General features: G+C 36.2%; 1 protein-coding gene across 2 annotated transcripts in view; it reads right to left on the bottom strand.

Moving 5' to 3' along the window:
- The window catches only part of LOC140246956 (C3 and PZP-like alpha-2-macroglobulin domain-containing protein 8), a 39,946-nt gene that overhangs the window by 4,744 nt on the left and 14,633 nt on the right, over nucleotides 1-20,569 (bottom strand). Inside the window, exons 2-3 of one of the 2 annotated variants that reach the window (XM_072326270.1) lie at nucleotides 2,759-2,845; nucleotides 510-694 (exon numbers count right to left, since the gene is read on the bottom strand). In XM_072326270.1, coding sequence (XP_072182371.1) covers nucleotides 510-603 — 94 coding nt within the window. In that variant the 5' untranslated portion in view covers nucleotides 604-694; nucleotides 2,759-2,845. Of the gene's footprint in view, nucleotides 1-509; nucleotides 702-2,758; nucleotides 2,846-20,569 lie in introns of both variants that reach the window. The other variant, XM_072326269.1, reaches the window with a different exon arrangement.

A 20,569-nucleotide genomic window follows, 5' to 3' on the forward strand; every position in this document is an offset into this window, starting at 1 on the left:
TACATAACTAAGTGTTACCGGTTTCTTCTGCGACAGACAATATACGCCTGCAATGAAAATATGAGTTGTCCCTTATTTACCATAAGACAACGTCTGCAAAAACAGTAAGTGTTTTCTGGCTTAACATAACATCCTTATAAATGATGTACGTCTCCTGTATCTAACTTGATACTCGGAGCAGATAAGCAGACACTCGACTCAAAATAAAAGGGACAACACTTATTTATGCTGAGTAGAAAACAACGACATCTACAAACTCCCCCATCCAGAGGAATAAGTGTTCATATACTCGGGGTTCACCCTGCTCCGTTGTTTATTTATATGCCAGAGGATCATACTTGGAATTTCAGGCAAGAATCTTTTGTTGACGCGAACAACTTCTTCTTTTAAATATATACATAGTCTCGGCAATATTTCGATTAACGAACATCATGACTTCAATAGCATTTTTTTTTTCTTACAGTTATAACGTGTCATTAGATTTAGAAGTACACGTGAATGGAATTTACCTGGAACTACGCAGATGTACCGTCTTTTCCCCATCAACATTGGATGATCAATCACCTTAGCGATGTCTGCATCCTGCATCAACTTATAAACCATGGCAACCGTCTCCCCGCTAGGTAGAGTATGAGTTCCGCAGCTGATGCTAGCAGCCGGACAAGTTTCCCCACAATCCGAAATCGGTGAGACCCTTGAGACTTGCCAAAAAAAATAATAATAAAAGTGATATGCCCTAATCACTAATAAATATGTCAAATTTGCCCTCACTGAAGCTGCTAGGCAAAGGTTGCAAGGAAACTGATTACTGTACTTCCACAAAGAGGTTTAAATTTTTGAAATAACAATTATGATGTTTAATAGTGGTGTGATGTCTATACATTGTAGATGATCTTATATAACGTTCGTACCTTTTCCATCATGTTAACCGGGCGGAAAATCATTCACACCATCAGAAGTATACTAACTTCCCTTTCGTGTCAGTCAGTGTCAATTTTGCAGTCAGTAATTGAAGAGTTTGTTCGCAAAAACCGATAAGTCCATTTTGGAAGATTTTGAAGTACGGTCTCTGTCATAAAGTAAAAACTAATACCTTTTAAATGATATATCGGTCACTACATATAAAGGTACATTTTTAAAGTTATGGTCAAAAGAAACACATTTTTTCTTATTATTCTCTTTATTTTTCTTGACCATTAATCGCAAATATCTCCATTTGGCAAATATTTTTTTTTTTTTGCAAACAGACTCTTCAATTAATGTCTACCGCGTTTACTGAGTGCACAGAGCTTTAAAGAGATCGCATAATTTTGGTTGAGACCTAATTTCATTTGTCTAACATTTTTGAAGAATTAATGAGAAACCTCTTATGAAATATGAAAGAGCATGTAATTCCATAAGGAATTATTCAACTTTCATTTGATGAAAAATTGGCTCCGAAGTGGCTGAGATATCCAAAAAACATAGCGATTCTTATAAAGTGTGGGACCCACCATTTATTACGATTGCTTTGTTTTACTTTGCTTTTGGCTGTTTCAGTCATTCCAAACCCGATTTTCATGAAATATACTTTGAATTCCTCTTAAAAGGGTATGCTCTCTACTATTTCGTAAGTGTTTCCTTGGTTTCTCGCAAAAAAAAAAAAAACAATATAATAAAAAATAAAAGTCCAGTTCTCATCTCCACCAATACTGTAACATCCTTTAACTATTAAAGGACCTGAGAATTCATAGATTGAACATTTTTAGCAGTGTTAATGTACTTTCAGCAAAATAACACCAACCAGCATTATTTCATTGAAATCACTTCAAAAAAAAAAAAAAAGTGGGTACTATCCCATAACATAGAAAATATATAATTACTAAATTTGAATACAGTGACTTTAATGCACATGTAGGGAGATATTTTAATGCGAAATGTTAGAATTATCATTGATTTCACACTTACGTGAAAGCTTCTTATCAACAACAACGCCTAAAAGAAAAAAACGTTGAAAGAAAACTGATGTTTGTTTGTTTTTTTTAGGGGAGGAGCACCAAATGCACGGGGAATCTATGTATGGAGTTGCTTAGAAGCATATGTGCGGTCTCTTTAATATTCATGGCTAGAAACCCGCAGTATAACTTCCTTGAGCTCGTCATTCACTGTTCTCGTCCAGATATTTTGGGTCAGAATGAGAGTAAAATAGATTGGAGTCATCTAAATATCAGTACCTGAGGATCTTGTCAGTAGCCATTGGAAATCATTGATAATTAGAACTATGAATAGTTATGAGGAGAGCAAGCTTCCTTGCGAAACACAATATTCGAGAATATTCAAGAATCAAGGCTGTTGACATCTTCACACTGGGTGGTAGTAATAGTAATAGTAGTAGTAGTAGTAGTAGTAGTAGTAGTAGTAGAAGTAGTAGTAGAGATGGTGGTAGTAGTAGTGATAGTGATAATATAGTAGTACTAATGGTAGTAGTAGTAGTAGTAGTAGTAGTAGTAGTAGTAGTAGTAGCAGCAGTAGTAGTAATAGTAGTAGTAGTAGTAGTAGTAGTAGTAGTAGTAGTAGTAGTAGTAGAAGTGGTAGTAGTAGTGGTAGTAGTGGTGGTAGTAGTAGTGGTAGTAATAGTAGTAGTAGTGGTAGTAGTTGTGGGCCTATTAGTTACAATGCCTCAAATTCGAATATGCTCCTATAATTATATTAATGTTCATTACCGACAATTGACACATTGTTAATAAGTCACTGTGGAGTAAATGCCATTCTAACTCACCAAAAATAATGGCAGCCAGTGTATTCAGAAGGCTAGGTTGTATGGTTCGCTTCATCGCTCGGCCAATGTAGACAACGTAACACTAGTCTTAAAAGGCAGACAAAAGCAAAGAAAAAGAAACACCGAGGCACTAAATGTTGTCAAATCGAATAAGCGCTTATGGTAGATCCGTAGGAATAAAAGAACACAGGAACAATTTATGTGGAGAAACAAAAAAAAAAAAAAAACAGAGCAATAGGATTTTTGGCTTCTATAAAATACTCGTCTTTCAACACAGATTTCGGGCTTTCACGTATCCGATATGTGCGATCTCGTGTACGTCTGTACGTGGAATGGTGATAATATATGACATTTCTGTATTCCTAAGCACGATCTATATTTAGGGGAAAAAAAAAACACCACACACACACACACACACACACACACAGCAAAGGCCTTACAGGGACAGATTGTCGATCTGCCAATACACTGCCCAGCAGTTTCTGCCTTTCATAAAGTGGTATTGATTTATTTGATATTTAATTTTGTCCGCTGCCTACAAGGTCATAAATACGCGCGTTTTTACAATTTGTTGTTGTTGTTTTTTGGTTTCATTTTTTATTTATAGGTAATATTATTCATTGAAATATAAAGAAATGACGATGTCGTGACATTTTCAGGAAAGGTCATATACGTTTGGCTCAACTTTTGTCATGATTCTTATGACGTTTTATCAACCGTATTAATTTTTTCAAGGATGCCTCCAAAATTATAGTACATATTATTTTCACCCATTGCTTTTGCGGATCTATGTGCTTTCCGTACTGCATCTAGCTATTCATGTTCTGACTTTAGCCGTTGGTTTGTGTGTCTGTAAGTGTGTGTGTGTGTGTGTGTGTGTGTGTGTGAGCTTGATATCTGCCAGTTAATAGATCTCTTTGATTATGGAAGAGTGGAACGTGGAACATTCTCAACATCTTGATAGTAGACAAATGTATTAATATTTTCTTAGAGATTTACAAAATCCATACATTTTGCAGGAATATAAGTGCAGTACTTTTTTTTTGTTTAGTGAAAGAGAAAGCCAAGAAATATTTCTATGTGTGTGTGTGTGTGAGAGCTTGTCAGTCAATAAATCTCTTTGATAACGGAAGAGTGAAGTCTGTAGAACATTCTCGACATCTTGATATGAAACAAATTTATCAATATTTTCTTAGAGATTTACAACATGAATATATTTGGTAGAAATATTGAGGCACCCTTTTCTTGTTGAGTGATAAAGAACTCCAAGAAATATTTTTGAAGCCGAGAAGTTCAACGCTTATCAACAAATACAAGGAGTTTCAGTTTACGTAATTGCCTTGGGAGGTGTATACAAAGGAACAGCTTTGAAATTTACTGTAATTTTGTAACAGATGAATAATGTTTCTTTTGACATTTTGAACCAGAATCAGAACCAGAAACATTTATTCATTTATTCATTTTTTTAATTGCAAACAGTTAACTGATGTTGACATTTGTGACGGAGGTTTCTGCGTTTTGTGTTTTTTGTTTGTTTGTTTGTTTTTTAACAGAGGAAATAAAAGAATTGAATTGGCGGATTTCTTCTTTTAATTCTGATAGAGAGATATGTTCCAATAGCTTCATAATTTTGTTGAAATACACACACAACACACACACACACACACACACACACACACACACACACACACATATATATATATATATATATATATATATATATATATATGTATATTATTTACCAAACATGTTATTTAAGGTCATTATGGAACATTTAGAGGAGGCATCACTCCCATCTCAATAGCAGGAAAAACGCAGGTCCAGTATTTATGCATTTGTTTGTTTGTTTGCTTTCCTTGCTTGCTTGTTTGTATGTTGTGTGTAGAATCCCCAGTTGTGAAGTGAATGTTATACCCCACACTCGGAGAGGTTGTAGCGGTGGCCAGAATACTGTAGCACGCGCTTCATTTAGGAATCCTGTTTGAAATTCCAGTGTTCACAGGGGACATTATGTCAATGTCAAGATGGACAGAAGTCAAATGTGAAATTTGGCATGGTCAATGCAAGGTCAATTCGGAACAAATCCTGCTCCCTCGTTGACTGTGTCCCGAACGAGAAATTTGATCTTTTTGTTATAACCGAGACATGGTTGAAAGATACTGTTGATGCCCACAGGGCTGAAGTGACCCTACCAGGCTATAAGCTTCTCTATCATCCTCGGCCACCCCGACCTGGTGGTGGCAAAGCCCTCTTGGCTAGAGATGGAATACAAGTGATGACGAGTGAGCTGAAACCTTACCAATCCTTTGAATATTCGGAATGGAGCATCAAGTATGAATCTGTCCGCCTTTTTTCAGTCATTTATAGGCCACCCTCCGCTCCTCACAAGGTATCACACTGAATCACCCAACTTCCAAGATGCTGGCCACACTTGGTAATTAAGCATTTTCATCGGCTGCTCCCAAACTGTGGAATCAACTACCCAAAACTCTCCACAACCAACAATCTGCCATCACTTTCAAAAAAAAAAAAATATCTAAATACTCACTTGTTCCATTAATATCAATAATCCGCTAGTTTGTTTCTGTTTTTGTGTTGAGAAACTTATTCGTTAACTGGCTGAAAAAATAGTCTATGCGAGGGATGACATGAAACTCAAATCCAACCCAACTATTTCAATACCAAAATTTAAATAGGCATACAGTTATATCAGACAATAAAGGATGTCCATGTTTCATCAAAATCGATCATAAAAATGACAAAAGAAAAAGCTTTGAGTAGTAAGGGCTCCTCAGCAGTCATACTTTACAATAAGGGAAGGTACTATAGCCTCACCGTCATCCGATTTCTTGCTGCTTCAGAGTCAATGGCAATACATCGTTTATGCTGCTTTCTCTAGCTCTAGTTTTGAGGTAACCTAGCAACGAGGAATCTTGAATTTGATATAGCGGTTGTAGCTGCTGAATTATAGACCGGAAACGTGACTTGCAAGACGTGTTGTTAACAAGGAAACGGGCGAGGGAAACCTCGGATATGAAGAGTTTGTTCGCAAATACCGATATGTCCATTTTGTTCAATTCTTTTAAATCACAATTTTTCGTTACGCTCTGTTGGTGTAGAACGCGAATGATGTAGAGATCATATATGAATGTCGGTTACCTACGTAATAGAAGGTTTAATTTTTAGAAATCTACACAAAGGGAAATACATTGAAATTCTGTACTCTTCAATGTGTTTTGCGGCAAAAAACCGGTAAGTCCACCGTTCGTAGTATAAAACAGATCCGTTGCAAGTCTAGCACACACACATTGGTTTTGGGATGGAGATGTGCAAGACATTTTATTCTTGTCAAATGTATTGGAAACATTATCACTGAATGGCTTTTGTTATTCGAGGTACTTCCGCATTTTTCGAGCAATGATCATGAAATCTGGCTCGAACATTGGCCCTTGGTAAATGTAGAAGTCACATTTTTTCGTGGCTCAAAAACTGCGTTGCCATGGTAACAGCATATTACGGCGATTGATCGGGAAAATATTAGGGATCGAAAAAGTTTCTCATTTTTCAAGCAAAATGCTTACGAAGCTTGGTACACAAATATTAGTGTCGGGAATAAGATGTGCAAGACACTTTTTTCGAATGGGTTGGAAACCGCGTTGCCATGATAACAACACATTATGGTAATAATATGCAAACGGCATGTATGACAATAATTTGGGAAAATAGTGTGGATCGCAGAATTTCCTCAGTTTCTCAAGCAAAATGCTCACGAACTTTGGTAAACACACATTGGTGTTGTCAATGGAGGTGGTGAAGACGTTTTTTTTTTTTTTTTATGTGTTGGAAACTGCGTTGCTATGGCAACCAAATATCATGAAAATAAATCAGGACAAAATAATTGGATCAAAGTACTTAATCATGTTTTGTAGCAATGCTCATGCAATTCGGCACACATGCTGTTCTTTGGAACAAGGGAAGCAGGACACCATGTTTTGAATCCCATTACCATAAATTATCAACGGTATAATTATTTCATTTCTTGCGCTCCCGTTTTCGTCCCGGGTTGGACGAAAGCTGGGTAGCCTCTAGAAGCTTATCGTCATACACGATTATTTAGATCAGCACGCAGTAGCCGCGACGCTGGCACTGCAGCCTGCATGCTTATAGCGGAATCCGTATCGTGCGTGTATGTAATCCTACATAGTTACTTTACAGCATGCATAACACAGCATAATCAATGAAATCACCTGACACATATACGGTATACACGGTATGCTGATTTATTAATCTGGACTTATCGGCTTATGCAACAAAACGAGAAGTGGACTTATCGATTTTTGCAGCAAAACACTGATTTTATACTGAAATAGTCCGAGTTATATTGCGTTTTGTTATAAACTGATTATATCTTAAGATTGGTCCCACAATTCCTTAAATCACAGTAAACAATGTCGATTGATTTTCATGAAAAATGGACTTATCGGTATTTGCAAAGAAACTCTTCATACCAATCAACCTTGACAATCAAGGAAGGGGCAAAATATACGAAATATAAATAGGCAAAGATATAATACATACCAATATCCCCCCCCCCAAAAAAAAAAACCAGATAAACAGGCAAAACGAATACATCCCACATTATCAACCGTACAAACAACACGAACACTTAACCACTATGAGGATTTTATCGTTATACTATCAAATCGTCCAATCATTCATGAGTAATCGATATAACAGGAGCTTCTATACCTCTTTTAGTTTGAAATCGAAATGATTAATTTTCTTTAGCATTGGCTACAATATGACACATAATCATAGCATGCATTTTCCTGTAACCAGAACGAATATAACATCCATCAAAGATACGGTAATCCCTTCTATAGCTCAACAAAGCAAAGCATGAAATTCCACGTCGATATTTTTTTTCAAGGGTCATTTAACAAAGTTACTTCGTCTTTTAGATATCGACTTCATTTGACGAACACCCTCCAAAAAAAAGAAATAAGAAATAATCGTCATATGGAGAAATGTTAACATCCTTATCCGTGGCCGCGTACATTAACATAAGCACCAAGTACATGGTATTTTACACACGCGTTGCATCAGTCTGACTTACGAGTTTCAAAACAAAATAAATAAAGGCTATTATCTTTACTTTTTACCTAAATAAAGTTATCATAAAAAAGAAATATAATAAAACTACACTTAGTGCATCGCAAAAAATGTCTTTGAAGGTATCCTAATATATTAATCTAGAAATATTTTCTTCTTTTTTGAGCAGCTTCGGTCTCTTAGCTCAAGTAAATAGCATAATGTATCGCTTTTTGAATTTAACCTCTCGTTAGGTATATCTATTATGTGTCTTTAATGTGTATTCGACTTTATCTTTCCAATTGCATTTCATTGTATTTCATTTGTATTTAACTCCTTTGTCATTTGATTATTTGTTTTTTTCCCTGTAACACACACGTTATGTAGTTTGATTTGATTCAAGAAGCAGAATAAATACGAACGAAAGAAATAACGTTGTACATTTTTTAACCAGTAGCTCGAACAATGACCTGGTAATTTTGTGTTATATTTTTCAGAAATTATTTTAAGAGTAATAGCAAAGAAATTGGAATTTACTTACGTACAGTTTGTGGTAGACCGTCACACCACAAGTTCATTTCTTGTAGACACAAACTCACGCGTTTTAGCTTAGGGTATGCAAGATCTGGGAGCGTAGCCGCGATACAAATTCACATGTGTGTGGAAACCAAACGTGTCTCTTTGCGAAGCGAAGACGTGGTGTTGGTGAAAAAAAAAATAACAAGAAAAAAAAACGTACTGTACTAGTGTCAATGCGATGAGTGGGATGCGATATCCTCAAATACATTAAAAAAATAAAATCCTCTGAAGTATATCTTCATTTTCATTCTATTTTATTTAATTTCCGACGAAAGAACACAATATGACAATTGCATATAAACAAAATAATGCACAATGTTACTTTGCTCATACAATGAGACAATAAATATACTTTGGATGAAGAAATGCATGGACACAATGTAACTGAATCATAACAAAGAAAATGTCGGAAATGAAGGGAACTGCTAAAAAGCCAAGCTTGTAGAATGCAGTCCCGCCGTGAATAGTGAATTGTAGTAGTAATCAAACGAAACGATTTGACATATTCCTCGTGAAGTAGAACATAAAACAAGTACGCACACAAACGCACCCACAGACAGAAAAAAAGCAGCTCTCTTACATACGCGCGGAAAGAATAAACAGGAGGTCAAAGGCCAGAAAGGGACAGGAGAGGACAGAGGAAGGAGTAAAGGAGGAAGAGGTCAAGGGTCAATAAGCCAAGGCACATGAGACTGGTCTTACCGAGATGTGGACTATAATAACAGTTAGACCTCGATTATCCGGCCATGTCGGGACCGGCGCTCATCCGGATAAGCGAATTGGCCGGAAATGGGAGACACAATGTTAATGTATATAACTGCTGTCCAAGCTGTGGTCCCAGTGCACTGGCAGCTAGGCAGGTAGCGTACCCCGCAACGGTGCTGTAATCTATGCTAGGCTGCGCAAAATTGTAGTCCCTTCTTCACAAAGATAAAGTATATCTTTATGTGAAAACCATACATGTTTACCTCATTATTGAGAAACCTATCATGCACATCTTATGAAATTAGTGAAATAGATCCATGAAATTCACTGTTTTCTCTCAATTTTCGGATGAAAAAAAAAAAGTCCTTCACTGCGTGAGTGCGTCCGGATAATACACAGCGCCCCCAGGCATAGTGGATACGACTCCAGACTCCCGATCGGAGGACCAGAGTTCGAATCCCGCCCAGTGCTTACGTCCTTGGACAAGATGATTTTACCCACTCTGTCCCTCTCGACCAAGGTGTATAAATGGGTACCTGGCAACGCTAGGGTAATAATAATAGCAGGGCCCTCTGGTAGAGCAGTGGCAACACTGAAGAGGCTACCCTGGGTAAATAAGACATTATTATTATTATTATTATTATCATTATTATTATTATTATTATCATTATTTTCGGATAAAAGGAGACCGGATAATCGAGGTCGAACTGTATAAATAATGTATTATAACGGTTATGAAATAAATTAAAGTTAAAGACGTTAAAGCAAGGAATTAGCAGCTTTCAAAAATTCAAATTCCCATTGATACAAGAATTAATTAAAGTTGTCTTTAATTGAAGGGTAAAGGTGTTAAAACTTAGAACTTCTTTATGTTGCTATCAAGGGAATTTCAGAATTTAGGTCCGGCGAAAGAGAAACTAGATTTTATAAAAATCGTCCTAGATATTAGGGTTACGTTTCAGTAAATTGTCATGCGGATTTTTGTTTATGTTGTTGTTGTTGTTGTTGTTGTTGTTGTTGTGGTTGTGGTTGTGGTAGTTGTTATTCCTCTTTAAAGGGATTATTCAGTTTTGCTTGAGATGCATTGGGCTTCAGGTTTCCATTTTTTAATGATATAATAAGAAACCATTTGTAAAACCTCTTATCAAATATGAAAGAGCACACGATTCTAGGATCAATTCAAAGTTCGATTGATGAAAGTTGGTTTTAAGATGGCTGAAAAGTAACAAAAAAGTCTTCATTAAAGGTGGAACCCACATTTCATTAGGTCCACTTTGTTCTTTTTGGATGTCTCAGCCATTTTATCAGATAAACTTTAACTTCCTCTTTAATAGAATTTCGTGTCCTTCAAAAGTTCAAAAATGGTTTATAATTCTCTTGCATATAGTTACAAATCTGAGTCACCCATCTCAACCAAAACTATACCATCATTCAATTATTTCTCGAGGGCAATAATTGGACACTCAACGGTATATGGATTGTCTTGGAGGAAACAATATTATGTCTTGTTACTTGCAATGCCCTCGACCAATAAAAGAGAAAGAAATAGCTTGTAAGGGATGTAATAGCCTCTGGTTTCTATTCTGTCATAGTGCACATTTCGCTGATAAACTGATTGTTCTGTAATCTGTATATAGGACTCTGCAATGTGTGTGTATGTGTGTGTGTGTGTGTGTGTGTGTGTTCATGTGTGTATACATGGGGACTGTAATCATGTACTGGTTTAGCAGTCAGGAATCTCTCGATTTGGGGGGGGGGGGTTATCTTGGAAACTCGAGATAGAGCGTAGCGTGACGTAATCGCCGAAGATTCCTACGCTTAGCAAGACTGTACAAAGTGAATGGCAATGGCTTTTTTGTCTGACAAAAGCCTTTGAAAAGAAATCTTATATAAAAAGCCAACACGGAGGGTTGGGTCTGTACGTCCTCTGCACCAAGTACATGATTAACTTCCTATCCCTTCACCGCAGTGCGCTGCATAGTTTCGCGTTGTTGCTGAGCGACAATCCACCGATTCCTCGAGAGGGAACAACATGCCTACTTGAAGGAGCTCATCAAGTTAGATAGCTTGTGCAGTTGTTATTAAACTCTTCATAGTGTGCACACTTTACCAATGGTGATTCTAGTCTATGCTCTAACACTAAACACAAACACACACACGCAGATACATGTGCACTAAGCTACTCTATGAGTCAATTGATATTACAGGCAGATAATCTACTGTTTCGTATTAGGCGTATTCTTTGATTTTGATTATGATGTCTAGAAACTTAGTGTTTGTACAATAGATATAGTCTGGTATAGTCTAGTATAACGTCAATTTCTTGCGGTGTCCCCCAGGGTTCTCTTCTTGGCCCGCTTTTATTCATCCTGTACATCAACGATCTCCAAAATTCGTCACAGTTTCTTTCTTTTATTTGTTTCGCTGATGATACAAATTTATTTCTGTCTCATCGTAATCCCACTACCCTTGTAAACATAATGAATAATGAATTGAAATCTGTTCAGTCCTGGATTTACGCTAACAAGTTATCATTAAATGTTGATAAAACACATTATATGTTATTTAGCAATTCTCTGCAAGTTATTCCTGATCATGTTAAGATTAATGATGTTAATCTAACCCGAGTAGATAGTACCAAGTTTTTAGGACTTTACATCGATAGCGACCTCTCCCGGAAAACTCATTTTAATTTTTTAAGCAAAATTTTGTCACGAAACACAGGAATCCTAAACAAACTAAAACATTTTTTGCCCAACCATATTTTGCAGATTGTATATTCAACCATGATTTCCCCATATCTTAACTATGGAATTCTTGCGTGGGGTAACGCATCCAAATACTTGCTGGATTCGCTTTTTCTTCTTCAAAAGCGAGCGATCAGAACTATTAATCATGCTGGGTATTTATCTCACACAAACGCCTTATTTCTGAAAAATAAGATTTTAAAATTGATAGACTTGTTTTATTATAACTTAGGTATTTTTATGTATAAATTTTCCTCAAAAGATCTTCCTGATGTTTTTTTTTTACAGATGTTCATAAGAAACAATTCTGTCCACCACTATCCAACTCGCCAGAGTGACGCTTATCACCTTCCACGTACTCGAACAATTTTCGCCAAAACACAATTATGTATACAGGTCCAAAATATTGGAATGATCTCCCAACAGAAGTCAAAAGTTGTTTGTCATTATCATCCTTTAAGCGTAAACTCAGACAGCATGTATTGAATAGCTACAACACACAAGTGCACTAACATTCCTTTTTATTATGCTCATGGCTGTTCTGTTATACTACTCGGTTGTTGCCATGTGAACAGACTTATGCATATATACATTTAGTTACATGCTCTCTCAAATTCCTGCCCATCGGTGTTTTTCCTTCCACTTCTAGTAAGACCTTCGGTCGTGTCGCATAGCGTCCATAGTTTCCCCTTCTTTCTTTCTTTCTTTTTTTTTTCATGCGGCATTGCAGCTGGCTGCGTATATCACATATAGGAATTGCAATTGTTCATGTTTTCCATTTTTCGAATCTTTCTCCGTGTCTAGGGAAGCCGGAATGTTTAAACCCTAACATTATGTCGTATTCACAATATCACTCCCATGTCAAAATTGCTATTAGAGCAACTGCTATAGTGTACAGCATGTGGTTACTTGTTCTCATTTTATCACACACATACATATAATATATATGTGAGAAGAATCTTCTCTACCCCCGAATATTAATAGTCATTCTCTTTTGTTTATCCTTACTTTTGGTCTTTAATTTTTCCCGTGCTCCTCATCCTGTACCCCACACTAGGCTTTTGTTGGGACCTACACTCAACAAGTTTTGCTTTTTAGTAGGTTCCATCTATTTCTCTTTGCATCCTTTACTTTGATTGAAAATGACACATCGACCGCTATGTATTACGTTTGTATTCCTATTTCTCTATGTATGTATCCAAGCTGGACATTTTGTATTATCATATTTTGTTATATCATGTATTCTTCACCGAGAAATAAGAAAATAAATTGAAATTGAAATTGAAATTGAAATAGTAGAATCTCTATACATCAGTGCAAATCAATCCAAGTTTACAAGTATTTATGATGATAATATACTATGACAGAGATGACTGATAACTTCCTCTACTTTGTTTGTTTTGTTTGTTTGTTGTTTTTTTTTTTCAGTGATTACTTTTACCTTTAGACGCAGGCACCTAATGCCATAGGTGATCAATGCTTGTATTAAAGTAAAGTGAACTGCACTGACTTCAGTGTATTTCTTTTGTATTTTAGTGTAATGTCAAACATTTCATTTATATGTATATATCTATATATATATATATATATATATATATATATATATATATACATTATATATATATATTATATATATTATATATATTTTATATATATAGATGTATATATATATATATATATATATATATACTATATATTATATATATTTTATATTATATATATATATATATATATATATATATATATAGGTCCTACAACTTTGGTGATAAAGAAGCTCTTTACTGATTCAAAATATATTATAATGATGTTTTACCTGTTCCGTGAGGAATCAAACCAAGTTTACATTATTGGAGGGGAAAATATGATATGTAAAGTATAATCAAACAAAAGTTATAGTGATTGTATGATATCATCAGTTTCCTCTGTAGAAATAGTGTCAATATGTTCATATCACTGTATGAAAATAAGCAAAATTCAAAATATCATAACTTTCTTAATTTACGTCTGATTTTAATGAACTTTTTTTATTTTGCTTTATTCATTCAAATCAACTCACGGACTGTTTAGGTAGGACTTGACCTTTGAATTTGATTTCATTCTGAAAAAAAAAAAAAAAATCTTGGCAGATATCATTTCTGCAGAGTACAACGACTTTTAACCTTACAGTCTGCTCTTTCAGAATCTGCCCTTAGAAGTGCGTGTACCAACAGTACCACTTTCTGCACTTCTGCTCAACTAAAGTAATGAGCTGATAAATAGGAGGAAATAAAAACTTGTATTATATCTTCGTTTGACACATCAACATTTTTTTTTATTCATTGTTTATGTACAGAAGTACATGTGTACACTTTGATAGTGTATTACGTGTTTTTTTTTTTCTCTTCCTTCGAGTTCTCCTATTTGTCTGTGGTATGTATCCTTAAGTCTTTAATCCTTGATGTGATGATCTCGTTTCCACGGTTTTATCTTTAGTTTTATTTATTTGGGGACCTGTTCTTCTTCTTCTTGACAAAGGTACAAGTGTATTTACTTTCCTTGTTCAATTTGATCGGATTGTATAGTCGAAACGATGTAAACATCTTTCTTTTTTTGGTCATCATCTGTTGTTTAGGACGAGGTGGTGAGCGCTGCATTGATGCTGCTGGACGTGGTGAATCAAGATTGGGAGTCGTATGAGAAGAAGTTGGTTTACATGTTGCTTTTCGAGATTTTCGAGATGCAACATTTGGTGAGTGTCTTGGCGTAAACGTCGATGGTTTAGGTATGCGAGTTGTGAGAGGCTCAACATGTGGTGAGTGCCAAAGCGTAGAAGTTGCTGGTTGTGGCGTGCAACATTTGTGAGTTGCGACACGTGGTGAGTGCACTGGCGTAGATGTCCCTATATGTGATGTGGCTGATTTGTGTGTTGGTGACTCTCTTGGGGTACGTGGTGGACATGTTGAACCGCATATGCTGATCATCCGCGCCAAGTCATCTTCAAGATCTGGGGAAATGGTGTCACAGGGTACACTATTCCTATGGTGCACTGGAACTTTTATCGAAGGTACAAATTTCACACTATTTACTTTATTTTGGGGGGATTCCTTATATTGTTTGATCCATTGTGGGTTGAAAAAGGCTGAATGGCACATTGTGTTCCCAAGTACTAGCATGTCACACTGCGATACTCATCACGAATGTAGATATACACATCACAGCCTGGGAGGACAGATAATTCATAGGCTTTGTTCAGCAAACTCCTTTTTCGTCGAGACTTTGTCTTTTTACTAAGATTTAATGACTCTTGGACGTGAAGCTGCTTGCGCGCATGCCTGTTTCTGACATAAAAAAACACAGAAAACTGTGTAAATTTCTGACATAAAAAGTTGATGACTTCACAATTATTTGACGTCTGTCGTATGGGCGAGGGATGGGGCCCGCAGTCCCCCATTTGTACATACGTTCGGACTGACAAAGAAAATAAACTTATTATCGTAAATGTTTCAACCATTTCATCCCGAACTAACACATATGACTCTATTTCTTCAACATTACACACGTTGCACGGGCTGCCAGTCAAAAATAGGTTAGTATAATAAGTTACTTATAATCATTACATATAAATGTCAAGATCAGTTAGCTCCTCATTATTTGCACCAGCTCCTCCAGGAATATCAACCTTCCCGAAAACTTCGCTCAAACACCAAACAATTGTTAACCCGTTCCATACTGAATTCTTAAATCCCCATAGACTTAAAACACATGTAACTAGGTTCCCGTAGGGAACAGGTTAAAACCGTTTAATGAAGCAACTAAGTAATATGGTCAACAATCATTTCAACATTCAATACCTCAACTTTGGAATCAGCGCGGTCGTGATTTGGCAAAAAGGTGTATGTCTGAAAAATATCATGTTTTTGGTTTTTACCATTTGGGGGGTTTTCGATGCCGAAATTTTCATGTGACCAACTTTCATAAGTCATCGATGCTTTGTTTCCGAGATACTTGGGGCTATCTCTGTATTATTTTATCAATTTTCCTGCTTTTGATTAGGCAAAAGGGTGTATCTTTACATACACCCTTGACGTACAATAACGTACCAGGATAGAGAACTACATGATTTGGCAAAAGGGTGTATCTCTAGATACACCTCTAACCGTGCACGCTGGGGAGAGCTTAAAGATTTGGCAGATAGGTGTATCTTTAGATACATCCATCTGCCGAATGAATCATGAATTATAGTTGCGAAGTATGATACGGCAGAAAGGTGTATCTTTTATACTCTGTGTATATTATATGCAAATGTACTCTGTTATACGTGCTGCAGCTGCTGGCATGTATGTGTACCGTTTCACCGGTCGGTGCGGTGGCGGGCCATGCTCCTGACTCAAACTGGCAGCCCGTTGCACTGCAGAAGTTTCTTCTTGTTGCTAGTCGGTGAGTAGATAGAACCTAATATCTAGAAGTTCAGATCTAAGGTTTGTCCTAGACTTCTATGGCCACTTCTATGCCATTAGATGCGCAGATTCGTAAAATCTAGCATTTCTGTTGAAATGACAGCTTTTCCGGCAAGTGTGGCTGTGGGATGAGAGTTCTCTACGCTTCAAAATGACAGTGATACCTGCACTGTCCGTGCTGTGCAGTGCATGTAGAAGCCTGTACATAGTGTAATGGTGTGCTGTGTGACTGTAAGGTCGGCTACCCATTACGCTATGCGTATGGGGCTGTTACCTAACAGACATTTAGTGGCAGTTACACACAAAGGTCTAGATAAAGATGTGTTCGGCCTGTCTTTGGAAATGATACTTGGATGTACTGCTCAAAGTGCTCAGTGGATGCAAACAGTTAAATGGTCCTACCTGAATTTTCACATTTATTGAATTTATTGCAAAAATTGGGAGCAGCATGATAACTGCGTTTTTAAGAACAGATACATGATGTGCAAACAACTGCCTTTTTGTTTGCTAAAGCATTCAGTAGAGAAAACAAACGAACCTTTTGTCGAAAAAAGGGGCACAAAGCTAAAGCTAATATAATGAATCATCTCATTGGAAGTAGAAGTTTTTGAAAAAAGGGAGGAGAAGGAAGAAGAAAAATTCTTCAGCTGTAATCCTTAACCATGCATATCCATGAGACCATGTTTTGTTAATATTCAGACTCTAGGGTGAGTTGTAATTTGCGCACATTTTTCTATGTTTGATGAACAAGTTGTGCATCCTGATATTTTTCTTTATTGTTATTTTTTAAATCTTTTTGTAATAATGAAGTAAAGATTGTCAAGAGTTAATATTTGATTAGAAATGGTCTCACATACACCCTTCTCCCTACAAAATATCTGGTATATTTTGTTATCGATTAATTTGGCAAAAAGGTGTATCTCTATACATACACCTTTTTGCCAACTTAAATGCACGATTTCTCACGGTGCATGAGAAGATACACCTTTTTGCCAAAATAGCGTGGGTCGCAGTCCCTGTAAACGTGATTTGGCAAAAAGGTGTATGTCTCTAATCATGCTAAAAGTGCTAATTCTGAAGTATTCTTTAAAGTTAGATGCAAGAAAATTATCAGGAAATGAAATTTGAAGTGTATACTAAATCATGGAATTGAATCCCTGAGCGTTGCACAGTTTAGGTGGCTTCTACGGTCAAGGAAACTGCCAAAACTTTAAAGTCGATTTTCTCGGCTTTGTAGTCGCTGTAAAACGGCAGACATACACCTTTTTGCCAAATCACGACCGAGCTCTCTAATGTTATCAGAGAAAGTTCATCATTAGATCAGTACAATCCTTTATTGCAGTTTATTTGTTTGTGAAGTAACTGTCAGAGTTCTGTAAATTGGTTAATGATGTGTTTCAGGTCGATATATGTAATTTTCTTCTTTTGTTTTTGTGTGTTCTTTCACATGTATCTGTCTTTTCTCAATTCTAAAAGCGCTTAGAGAATTGAATGTAATTTGCGCTCTATAAAGTGGTTTATTATTATTATTCCATGGGTTTTCAAGGTAATAAAAACAGAATCCCTGGCCTGCTGGAGTAGGAGTCATTTAGCGCCATGACTTTGTTTGGTTGCCCTCCCTCTTCAATAATTATCAATAATTCAGTAAATCAATCTTAAAACGGATCCTCTGTTTCCGAAGTACTACCGCTACCACTAATACACATCTACTACTGCTGCTACTACTACTGCTCTACTACTACTTTTACCTTTGCCAACATCACTACTACTACTAGTACTACTACTGCTACAATGTACTATAACCACTACCGTGAGCCTACTACAAATCTGCGAGGTCAATTTATATCATCTATACGTGACGCCGCCAACAATACCACTTCTATCACAGCATGCACATGACCGTTCGACTAAACCATTATTAGATCTTTATCATGTTCACTTGTACAGTGTATTACTTAATGTATCACAACTTCTATGGCGGTTTAAGAGATTGATGAGAAAACATAATATTACAACGACTATAGTACGTGATCCCAGTACTTTTTGGTGTACTGTTTGGAGATGTGATATCAGTCTCCATTTGGGCTTCATATACTTGCACATACTTCTCCCTCTTTTTCACTTTTGGCATGATGGCAAGTCCAACGTGTGCATGGTATTGCACTTACCCTTTTGCAGTTAACTGAAAACCGCGGTGAAAGGGAATGATTAATTTGCAATTTTGGATAAAGTGCAATGCAATCAAAATGATTACTGAAGTCTGTAAATGATGGGTCGACACTTCACGTTCATTTTATTCAAAATCAGCGCGATATAATATCATATTTTATATAGAGAAAACATTATACATTGAGGTTATATGAAAGGAGCAGATACGTTTTAAGTTTGGATTTGACTGTTTCTGCAGATGACAGTTGCCTTAAAGGTAGGGGTTACCTTTTACAGACCTCCCAAAATGCAGCAAAACATTAAATATGAACCTCAGGGGACTTGTTTAGGCCACTGCTGAGAAATTTGGAAGTCAACAATCATGTACAATTTGAATAATGCACAAAACTGAACTACTCAGTAGTTCTGCTATTTGTCAGCCACACTTAAGCCTTTTTGTTGCAGTCTTCTGTATTTTTTATCTATAAACACAAATCTAAAAGTATAAGAGCTGATGTAATAACATTATAGAGTGTGTGGCAAGAATGTCATATAGATATGTTTGTAAGTTTTGATGAACTTTCTTCACAAAATGTACATGATGGACACACATGCAGTGCATGGGTCTGCAAAGGTAGCCTAGTAATGTACTGGAATTTACGGTGAGCCCCGAAAAAAATTCAATTCAAAATCTAACGGTCATAATAATGTACTAAATGTTACCTTCAACTTTCAATACTTTATGGGAGTTTCTAAAATGATACTCTCTTCAACATACCACTGTATTTATACAACTCTTCATTTGAGGCGTGGAAATGGGATTCCCTACCTCTAACTGAATAATTAACTGATTCCACGTTTGTTTGTTTGTTTGTTTTTTCATCATAAGAGAAAAAGCACGATCACCCCATCCATGTTTTACTCTGATGTTTGGAATAACAACGCACCAGTATTCTGATGACGAACGTGTAGACGTCGTGGAGGATTGGAACTTGGGAATTGAGTCAGTTAGGTAAACAGGCGAAAAAGAATGATCTGAATGAATGACAACATTTTGAAAAATATTTTTCGTTTCTACGGGTAGCCACTGTAAAGAACAGAGATTTTGTGAATAATGGATTCAAACTTATTAGTAAAAGTTAACAACCGGGCGACAGAATTTTGCAACCATTGAAGTTTTGTATTTTTTTTTTTGTCTTGATTTCTTTTAAGACTACACAGCAATAAACAAAGAAAAAAAACAACAACAACCGAGAAGAAACCAAATCATGAATGAATATCTCAGCTGCAGATTTAGACAAATATTTCGTTGAAACTTCAGTTATGCAACTGATATAAAACAGTGGGGAGCAGATATAGTGGATAAGACTCCCAACTCCCGATCGGAGGACCCGAGTTCAAACCCCGCCCAGTGTTTACGTCCTTGGACAAGATGTTTTTACCCACTATGCCCTCTCTACCCAGGTGTATGAATGGGTACCTGGCAACGCTGGAGTAATAATGATAGCAGGGCCCTCAGTAGAGCAGTGACAACACTGAAGCTTTAGGCTACCCTGGGTAAATAAGAACTATTATTATCATTATTATTATTACTATTATTATTACTAATATTATTATGAAATAATAATCATAATTATTATTATTAAATAATAATAATTATTATTATCATAATCATTATTACTATTATTATCTTTATTATTATTATTACTATTATCATTTCGCTGAATTTGGGCTATATGGCTTCCGAATGACATTTCCTGATCAAATATAATACATATATTATGGGCTGTTTTCGATAGATATAGAAAGGCCACCGATGTGAACATGGCATGGTTGGCAATCGACTATACTTAGCATTATGCTTTGAATCCAATAACGAAAAACTCGTAGTTATCATCATTTAGTTTTAGGCTATTGGATGCAAGTCAGATTTTCGGGTCTTGCAAACATGCTTTAAGTTTTGCAATGGCGGATGACAATGAAGTCACAGTAGGTTTAAAAGACAGATAAAGATATATATCATCTCCAAAACACTTCTTCAGTTTATGAGATCACGTGTGCACAACAATGTAAAGAAAATTCAACATACTGTCACTTTTCTCCCG

This window comes from Diadema setosum, chromosome 3 (assembly GCF_964275005.1).
Source record: "Diadema setosum chromosome 3, eeDiaSeto1, whole genome shotgun sequence".
Taxonomy (NCBI): Eukaryota; Metazoa; Echinodermata; class Echinoidea; order Diadematoida; family Diadematidae; genus Diadema; species Diadema setosum.